Source organism: Helianthus annuus, chromosome 11 (assembly GCF_002127325.2).
Source record: "Helianthus annuus cultivar XRQ/B chromosome 11, HanXRQr2.0-SUNRISE, whole genome shotgun sequence".
Classification (NCBI taxonomy): domain Eukaryota; kingdom Viridiplantae; phylum Streptophyta; class Magnoliopsida; order Asterales; family Asteraceae; genus Helianthus; species Helianthus annuus.
In genome coordinates this window covers 15,531,653-15,541,648 of record NC_035443.2, presented here as the reverse complement: position 1 = coordinate 15,541,648, position 9,996 = coordinate 15,531,653, and the positions used below count along the sequence as shown (strand labels likewise).

Here is a 9,996-nt window from a genome sequence, read left to right as displayed (position 1 = left end):
GCGTTGCGGCGCGGGCTACGAAGCCAGAAACGTTACTAACACGATTATAACGTATGACATCAAACAAACATTTTAACTTCGTCGTGGGAAACACTTAAAGAGTAATTAACATTCATTTTTGGTGATAGGTTGGCTGAAAATGCAAACAGGACACGCTGCAATGTGCTATGAATCCTACAATACTTAATTCTTGACTTCAATTCCAAAAAATTGACTTCAAAGGCCCATAACTAACAATAATTTATCAAGCATCCAATTTATAACTATCAGGACTACCATTTCTTTTAAAAATACATTAGTCCAATATATCACATATAATCACTTTGTACTCCAAAGTAATGAACAAAGCTTCAAGAGTAAGTGGTCACAACATGACCCTTGAATAATCAAGTAGATATATGTTGTTTTCCAGTGGAGACAAATAAATTGAAGGAAAAGGTACCTTGAAAAAGAGTTGTTGGCAAAGTTTTGGTGTTAATTTTAGTTGAAAAAAGAGGGGCAGTAGCATCTGGTAATGTGAAGAAACAGAAATGAGTGATTTGTTTGAGATCTACAAACGCGTCTTAGACAAGTGTAGTATTAATGCCGTTATGAAACTATGAACAACACAGGCAATCGACGAAACTATACATGGATCTTAACTTCTGCAAACTCTTGCTAGTTAGGATTAGATTTTCACCATGTACATGATCCTCCAGTCTAGACCTTTTACTTTGTCCACAAAGCAGGGAAAAAAGTATAGCTGACATTTTAAAGAACAAAAACAAAATTTTAGTCAGTTTCAATAAACAACGAAGGTAAGTAAACGAAGTATTACCATGGCATCTTACATGCCATCACCAATTTCTTCATTAATAAACTCCTTAATGCTTTCACCAAATTCCTTGAACAATATATAAACCAAAGACCTCATAATTTTCTAGTGGAACTAATTCCAATTCCTTCTTTCACTAATTCCGATTCCCTAAAAAAAGCACCTGCAATTATGATGCCATTTTTCTTTTTAGAAATACAATTTACAATTAGAACACCTCTTTTTTGTTTGCGAAAGGATTCATCTTAACTAACATCAACATTTTGAGCATAAAAAAGTTATTTAAAACATAACCTGTCCTTACCCCCATGGGTCGGCTGAATCCCCAAGAGCATGTACATTGTTTCCCCTATAAAATACGATCCAAACAACACCCCAAACCGTACTCAACCAATCCAAAACCACGAACATTACAATAAAACATGCTTCAAACAAACTCAATTCATCGAACATTTGGTACTGAATAACAAAAACCCTTAATTTATCAAAACTTACATGATTGTCGGATAAAGAATGCATCAGGCATGTTAATTCTCCCATGCCTATCAAAGCCGAAACACAGAGACAAAAAAAATAACCCTTAAAGTAAAATAGGGCAAGGTAAGTTTCCCGTTACAAAATGTTTAATCGCAACAACACATTAGTGAAGTTCCGTATGTCACCTGTCAAGAGGTATAATTTCATGCTTCCTTTCGGTTAGTTCACGATTCAAGCATGTTGGGACTTTTTCAATCCCACCAAACCTATTGGAAAAAAACCATATTTGATTTCCAAAACACAAAATTCACTACCACTTTCAGACACAATAAACAACCAAAAATCAAACAATTCACTCTCAATTCAATCAATGAGACAAGATTGTTAGGGTTTCAATTCACTCACCTGGGCGGAAGCAGTGGACGACGACCACGGCGAGAAAAAGGATCCATAACTTAGTGTCAACTGTTGGTATGAATCGGTGCCGGTCATAATTGTCGGATTAGGGAGGCCAGCCGGAGATGGGTTGTCGACGATGATCTTGGACTTGTACTCAATGAGAGTGATGAAGTCGATTGTGCATGTACTTGTGGCTGGGTGAGACGAAGAAGACATCACAGATGTGATATTTCTTCTAAAAGAATGTTTTTTATGGTAGGGAAGATGAAAGAATGCTCAGAGACACAGGGTATATGATATTTTTAAAGAAAGAGGGTTTTGTGGTGGAGAACCTAGTAGATGTAATTTTTTTTTTGGGAAACACCCAAAGCTGAAGTTACAACCTACCTAAGCATGAAGTTGTTGCTTATTTATATGGTTTTAATTTAATTTAATGTTTATGGAGGAAATGAGTTGTGGTATGTATTTTATCTTTTGGTTTTATTATTCAAAAAACATTTAAATAAAAGCGTAAAGGACCAGAATACCCTCATGTGACTAGATTTAACTAAAAATTTTAACCTGGTTAGTGTGAAAGGACGTAAAGTGTAACGAATTTTACAAATAAAGGACTGTGACTGTAATTAACGAAGTTAAAGGTCATCTATTGTAATTCGATACAAACATAAAGGACGAATAGAGTAATTTACCCTTAAAAAAACTTTTTAATCATCAAAAACAACTCTTAAGGTATATAATGACCTAATTACCCTTACACTTAACTGAAAAAAAAGTAACAAAGTTAGTGTCAGGAGCCATAATTGTTATAAAATGCAACCTCGTGTGATATGTTAAAAGATTCCGTTTTAAGCTCAAATGATTAAAGTGGTTAAACCAAAGGGGACAAAAGAGTAATTTACTATTTATATAATAATAACATGAAAATGTTAAAACTAATCAATCACATGATCCATTTGTTTCAGGTTTCAGAATTGCACCCTTGCATGCCCACTTCCGTAACCAACGCGTTTCTTGTTCGAAAATCCAAACGTCACACAGTTAGGGTTACAACTCAATCAACCTTCAAACTCTAATTCAATGCACACAATCTGGATCAATTTCTTCACATACATACGCTAATTCTTCTCCAGAAATTAGCTTTTTTCTAGGTTTATAGATTCCAATAATCGCTGATGCAGAATGTGGATAGAAAATCGATCAAGAACAGTAATGTCGGTGATCAAAACAAGAATAAACGGAAGCGATTGCGATTAATTGCAGCTGTGATCGTAGGTATAGTTGCCGCATATCTTCATCAATGTTGGCATTCTCTCAGTTATTCAATCCTCCTTGAAACTTATATTTGTTCTAAGGTACAAATCGGTTAGATCGGTTTAGAACTTCGGTTTTTTTGTTTTATTTTGTGAATTTCTGCAATTGCGATCGTAGAAGAATTAAGAACACGTTGCAATTTACTTGTAGTTAGGGTTTACATAACAAGTTAGAAGAATTAGGCTTGTGTTTGTTTGTTAATAGTATAAACAAACGGTTCACAAACGTAAATGAACGAGAATAACAGAGCGAGCACTAATTAAAAGTAAACGTGAACATCAATCTGTTGTTCCTGAAAAAAATAATGAATCTAGTTGTAGTGAGTGATATTTTAATATCATGAAATGGGCCTACACAATTTAAATGAATATATAAATGAACTTGGACAAAAGAAACGAGCCTAAATGAATGAACGAATGAGATATGTGTTCATGTTCGTTTGTTTAACTGAATGAATGATAATATCTGTTCATGTCCGTTTGTCTTTTAAATAAAGAGTAAATTACAAAAATCGTTCTTTATGTATGTCACTTATTGCAAACCGTGTCCTTTATCTTCAATAATTACAGAAAACGTACTCGATGTTTGCAAACCCTTGCATGTTATGTCCTTCGGCACTAACTCAGTTACTTTTTTGTGGTTAAATCTGACCAAATGGACCCCACATGAGGATATTTTGGTCATTTTACTCTCATGTGACATACATAAAGGACGATTTTTGTAATTTACTCTTTAAATAAACGAACGGTTCACTGAACGTGTGGTTCGTTTATAGGGCTAGGAAGAATATAATCCAGTTAACTTTACTAATTTGGCTTGTTTTGTTTTTTTATTTCACGAGTAGGATACTTGTGGCAATAAAGGCATAGTTGAGGAATGCTGTTGCGACTATGAGAGCATTAACGATATTAACGGAGCAGTTCTACATCCATTGCTACAAGAGCTTGTTAAGACTCCATTCTTTAGATATTACAAGGTCTTGCTTAACCTAAACAGTTGTTAAACATCATTTTTCAAGTAATTTACACCATAGTTATTAAAGGCGCCAGACGCACTCAAGGCGCATAGGCCTTGCCTGAGGTCTAGGCGCAAAGCGCAAAAAAAGCGAGGGCCTGAGGAAAAAGAAAGCGCACAATGAAAAAGAATTTAAAAAAATATTATGTATTAGAAAAGTAATACTATTTTTCAAATAAAACAAGCAAAAGCTATTATATAACATTTAATATCATCTATTTAGTACCAAAAGTTCTAAAATATTAGTGTATTTGTGTAGAAAAGTAGCTATCCTTAGATAAAAGTAGAAATCTGGCAGAAATCTTGCTGGAATTTAGAGAATTTCCCCGAAATCTAGAATGTGCACATGAACCATCACCTTGAGAATTAAAGCGCAATTTCCTCGACTTGAAGCGCAATTGCCTCGCCTCGCTTGGAAAATGGGCCTAGGCGCAAGAGGTGATGGCTTTTAACAACTATGATTTAAACTACAAAAAAAAAGCATTTAATTGTACACGTGACAGGTTAAGTTATGGTGCGATTGTCTGTTCTGGCCCGATGATGGGATGTGCCGCATGCGCGATTGCAGCGTATGCGAGTGTCCAGAAAATGAATTCCCGGAGTCCTTTAAAAAACCATCACTGCATACTCTTCCAAACGATGACCCTGTTTGTCAAGAGGGAAAACCCGAGGCTACTGTTGACCGTACGCTCGATGCTAGATCGTTTAGAGGCTGGGTAGAAGTTGATAATCCGTGGACTCATGATGATGAAACTGATAATGGTAATTAATACACGATAATCATTTCAATACGTTATGTATATTATATTGACAGTGTTAATTGATGATATGAAAATGTGCAGGTGAAATGACGTATGTTAATCTGCAACTGAACGCTGAACGTTATACGGGTTATACAGGGCCATCAGCAAGAAGAATATGGGATGCTATATACACAGAAAATTGTCCAAAATGTAAGCACACACATGCGCGCACACACACATATATGATATAGAAGTGGAAACTGTATGAAGTTATTTTGAAATTTACATTTTTCTTGATTTGGAAACCGATTTAAATTAGGCGCAAAATAGAAACCAACTTGCACTTTGTTCTTTTACCAATTTTAGCAACCATGTTTCGTTTTGTTACCGATGTTTCAAGAATTGGTGAGGTATCTTGTTTTTTCTTGTATATGCCGCACGGCATCTGATTTGACATTCAATAATTATTTTAAAAAAATAAAAAAAAAAGATCATTTTTTAAAGAGTAAAATGCCATTTTCATCCCTGAGGTTTGGTCAGTTTTGCGACTTTCGTCCAAAGGTTTGTTTTTCCACATCCATTTTTCATCCCACTCGTTAACTCCATCCATTTTTCTCCGATAAGTCCAGGGTATTTTCGTCTTTTTTGTTAACTTAAAGTGCAATTCAGTCTTTTTCACTTTATCTACGAAAAATTGAAAATACCCCTGACTTAACGGAAAAAATGGATGGAGCTAACGAGCCTGATGAAAATGACAAGATTTCAATCCTTTTGGATCCAGATGTGAAAAAACAAACCTTTGGACGAAAGTCGCAAAACTGGCCAATCCTCAGGGACATACCTTTTAAATAAATTTATGTTTTTTCGTTTTTTTTAACGTAAGCAATTTTGTATATGTGGCATCTGGTGCGACGGCTCGTATGGATGGAATCAACCAATGCCACATGGATTGGTTTCTAATTGCGCTTACTTTAAAGTTGGTTTCTAAAACTGTAAAAATGTGCTTTGCGCGATTTAATGAACTTGTCGAATCATCTTTTCGTGCAGATGCATATGGAGAGACATGCCCCGAGAAGAAAGTACTATTCAAACTAATATCCGGTCTACACTCTTCAATTTCAAGCCATATAGCTGCTGATTATCTCCTTGATGAGACTAACAATAAGGTTCATCTTATGTGTTCCTAATTATGAAAGTATTATGCTAGAGTAAAATGTCATTTCGTCCCTGAGGTTTGGTCAGTTTTGCTACTTTCATCCCAAGGTTTGTTTTTCCGCATTTGGATCCTAAAGGTTTGAAATCTTGCCATTTTCATCCAACTCGTTAACTCCATCCATTTTTCTCCGTTAAGTCAGGCCGTCAGGGGTATTTCTGTCTTTTTGTTAACTTAAAAGGCAATTCAGTCGTTTTCAAGGGTATTTGGTCTTTTTACATAAAGTGAAAAAGACCGAATTGCTCTTTAAGTTAACAATAAAAAGACAGAAATACCCCTGAATTAACGGAGAAAAATGGATGGAGTTAACGATCCAGATAAAAATGTCAAGATTTCAAACCTTTTGGATCCAAATCCGGAAAAACAAACCTTTGGACGAAAGTCGCAAAACTGGCCAAACCTCAGGGATGAAAATGGCATTTTACTCATTATGCTATATCAAGAAACTTTTATTTAGGAAAAAATAATAACAACTAACCGTTTATTGACTGCAATCACAGTGGGGTCCAAATCTTAAATTGATGCGCGATCGTGTCTTGAAACATCATGATCGTGTTGAAAACCTGTACTTCACTTTCCTGTTTGTTCTTAGAGCTGTGACAAAAGTGAGTGCTTTTCGACGCTTTTTTAAATAAATTTACTTGCGTATTTTTTTTGAAGTACGTGTCATATGTTACAGGCGGCTGCGTATTTGGATCAAGCGGAATATGACTCGGGTAATCATATGGAGGATTTGAGAGCTCAGTTGTTGATTCGGCAACTGGTTCACGATTCTAAATTGCAAGATGCGTGTGCTCTTCCGTTTTATGAGGCTGAACTGTGGCAAGGCCAAGGTGGGCCCATACTCCGGCAGCAGATTCAAAATCAATTTCGAAACATCAGGTTTATGTTTTTTTTTTGAATTCTGAATTTGTTTTATGTTTTTTAAACACCAATGACATTGAACATGCTTATGTCCAATGGAGGAACAAAGTAATGAAATGAGGTGGTAATATCTGTCCATTCACTTATAAATGGGTCGATTTGGTTTGTGTTTTATCCCTAACAGATCAAACGAGATATAACAACCAAGTTAGCTAAAATGAATTTGGGTCAAAATGGGTTGAAAGTCACACAAAACATCTTCTTAAAAGAGTAAAATGCCATTTTTCATCCCTGAGGTTTGGCTGTCCAAAGGTTTGTTTTTTCGCATCTGGATCCAAAAGGTTTGAAATCTTGTCAGTTTCATCCAACTCGTTAACTCCATCCACTTTTCTCCGTTAAATGAGGGGCAAATCTGTCTTTTTAAACATTTTTTTATTAAAATAAAAAACACTATAAGAAATAGAGATCCACCTCTCTTGACTTTCTCCCCATCCAAGCCCTTTAATCATCCCAAAAAATGTCTAAAAAGACAAAAATACCCATGACTTAACGTTAAAAATGGATGGAATTAACGAGTGAGTCAGATGAAAATAGCAAGATTTCAAACCTTTTGGATCCAGATGCGGAAAAACAAACCTTTGGATGAAAATCGCAAAAGTAGCCAAACCTCAGGGACGGAAATGTCTGTTATTGTAATAATGTCGTATTTATTAATCATTTATAAGTTTTCATAAAAGATACCAACCCGTTTTGACCCGTACAAAATAATATCAGTTCTGATCCATTACCTACACATTTGCCACATATAGCACAATGTTCGAAAGTTTATGATAATGTTTGTAACTAAAACTTTTGTATATGGCAGTGCACTAATGGACTGTGTAGGGTGTGAGAAATGTCGTCTTTGGGGAAAACTTCAAGTTCTCGGGCTTGGAACTTCATTACAAATTCTCTTCTCTGTTGATGATCAGGGAAACCCGGACCCACACGTTAGTATTATATGTTCTTTACAACTTTCTACTTGTACCTGCTTTACTAGAAACTAGCAGGATTTCCCGTGTGAATTCGGTCGGTATCGGTTTGGTTCGTGATGGTATCAGTATGGTATTGGCACTCGGTTTAAAGTCATGGTGTGCACAAAAGAATTCGTTTTACATTGCGAACCATAAAACCTTGAGAACCATAAAACCGGATACCTGTACCGGTTCCGAAAATAACAATACCGTTACCAATGTCGATAAAAACCATAAAAACAAATACCAGTACCGATTCCGATAATAACTATACTGGTACCGATATCGGTTCGGTTCGTCACGGTGTTATTTTGAATAGAACTTTTTTTTTTCAACAAACATTATGCAGGAATGTCGAGGATAAAAAATATTGCACATAGTCGCGTATTTAGCTTTTAAAACAAAGATTGAACGCGAGTTATCGGAGGAAAATCAAGTAAAATTAGAACTAAATGAGTTAAAAACGTATATTACGAACTTAAAAAGTGTACAATAACATAAAATTTATATTAGTCTTCATCAGAATCTTAAATCATATAGATAATGGCAAAATTAGGTGGGTTGGATAATGGGTCAAAATAGGCAAATTTGGTACGGTCCGCTTGTCAAATAGAATGTTTATTTTACTTATTATTTGTGAAATTTGATTCTAATAAAATATTATTCCAATAATAATCTGATCTTTTTTTAACAAAATAATCGAATCTTTTGAATAAATTGATCTAGGAGATTTTAAGCCTCAATCTATCTAGTGGACCGTTTTCCTTTCAAGCTATTTTTATTTATATTATGTTTTGACATGTAAAAACATAACACTAATCGACCTGTTCAACTGGGTCGGATCAAAATGTATATTTAGTTATTTATATTTATTTGTTTGTGTTATTACAGCTGCAGTTGCAAAGAAACGAAGTGATTGCTCTACTTAATCTACTAAATCGGCTATCGGAATCTCTTATATACGTTACTAAAATGAGAGATCAGATTGCGATAAACCCTCTGGCTAAAATAATCGGTTTAGTTCAAAGACAGTGGGGATCATCAATAGCCCATTGGTACACTTTGCTGCTCATGCTTCACCTGTTTTTGGCTTTAACTAATTGAATTTTTTTAATCTGAGCTGATGTTTTCAGGTGGAAGAAGCTGTCAAAATCTAACTAACCAGAGTAATATGTGATTTGGATGATTTTTTTTTATGGCGTTTGTAAGCAATTTTCTGCACCCTTTCTTGTGACACATGGATTATTTTCACGTCAAATTTTGATGCTTATTCTTACAATTCATAAGAAAATGATGAGATTGCGGGTCAGGCAAATGGTACGGGTCAAAACAAGTCATTTATATGTAGGTTGAAATGGGTTGAGATTTTCTTAACAATAATTGGTGTGTTGATCATGATTATAACAAGTCCGAGTATCACCTTTACTCGTGTATCATATAACATGAGAAGAAGAATATACATTTTTAGTGATACACGAATTTGATTCATGCATCATATTTGTGATATTGTATCATCTACAACATGTATTGATCGTAGAGAAGTCTGGTACGTGAGTAAAAGTAGACACGCATGTCTTATTGTTATGTTCGTGAAGTCATTTTGTCATACTATGCGAGTGTAATAGCCTTGGGAAACAAATGTGATATTTTTCATGTTTCATTTGACGTCTTTGAGATAAAACACAACACAAATCAACCTATTAATCCCTTAAAATATCACATTTTTTGAAGAAAAAACAAATGCATAGTTAAAACATCAATAACTTGATCATATATATCAAAGTATAGGGTAATATATAAGAATAGTCCATGTGGTAATATCTGCTTGTGCTCTTAGTCTTTTCTTTTTCAGAAATTACAACCACGGTCTTCACTATTCACTCATTTGTAACACGTTTGGTCCTTGGAGTGGATGACTGTTTATTTTTAACAAAAAGTATTTTAAGTGAGTTTCAGTTGACAAGAGTTGTTCAAACCTGTTTTAGCAAGGTATGTGGTTGATAATCTAATGTTGCACAATCAAATATTGGTGGTAATGCTAATAGAGAGGAGATTGTTATTCCTAGTATTGTACATCAAGAACAAACACATGTTAATCAAGATAAGAGTTAAGATGCCATACAGACCGTATTTAATATAAAAATAATA

General features: G+C 34.8%; 1 protein-coding gene and 1 long non-coding RNA gene across 5 annotated transcripts; one reads left to right on the top strand and one right to left on the bottom strand.

Moving 5' to 3' along the window:
• Nucleotides 1-256: 256 nt before the first annotated feature.
• Nucleotides 257-2,130, bottom strand: LOC110889762. 4 transcript variants are annotated; one of them, XR_004872115.1, is made up of 5 exons: nucleotides 1,697-2,129; nucleotides 1,477-1,557; nucleotides 1,119-1,393; nucleotides 831-977; nucleotides 257-742 (listed from the first exon to the last, which is right to left on the bottom strand). It is a non-coding gene; the product is annotated as an uncharacterized LOC110889762 (long non-coding RNA). The 4 variants fall into 4 exon arrangements; XR_004872116.1 differs by having other exon boundaries at nucleotides 1,119-1,356; XR_002563915.2 differs by having other exon boundaries at nucleotides 1,109-1,557; nucleotides 1,697-2,130.
• A 512-nt stretch (nucleotides 2,131-2,642) lies between these two features.
• Nucleotides 2,643-9,321, top strand: LOC110889763 (endoplasmic reticulum oxidoreductin-1). Its single transcript, XM_022137328.2, has 10 exons — nucleotides 2,643-3,042; nucleotides 3,846-3,977; nucleotides 4,519-4,777; nucleotides 4,858-4,968; nucleotides 5,806-5,924; nucleotides 6,472-6,576; nucleotides 6,651-6,853; nucleotides 7,701-7,824; nucleotides 8,740-8,903; nucleotides 8,982-9,321. Exons 1-10 carry the CDS (start codon nucleotides 2,863-2,865, stop codon nucleotides 9,007-9,009), a joined length of 1,425 nt encoding a protein of 474 aa, XP_021993020.1. The 5' UTR covers nucleotides 2,643-2,862; the 3' UTR covers nucleotides 9,010-9,321.
• Nucleotides 9,322-9,996: the final 675 nt, after the last annotated feature.

Bases quoted from the DNA above. Each gene is read 5' to 3' on its own strand.
- LOC110889763 (XM_022137328.2), top strand. From the start codon at position 2,863: ATGCAGAATGTGGATAGAAAATCGATCAAGAACAGTAATGTCGGTGAT. The intron at 6,854-7,700 runs GTTTATGTTTTT...TGTATATGGCAG, and splicing joins AATCAATTTCGAAACATCAG to TGCACTAATGGACTGTGTAG. The intron at 7,825-8,739 runs GTTAGTATTATA...GTGTTATTACAG, and splicing joins AGGGAAACCCGGACCCACAC to CTGCAGTTGCAAAGAAACGA.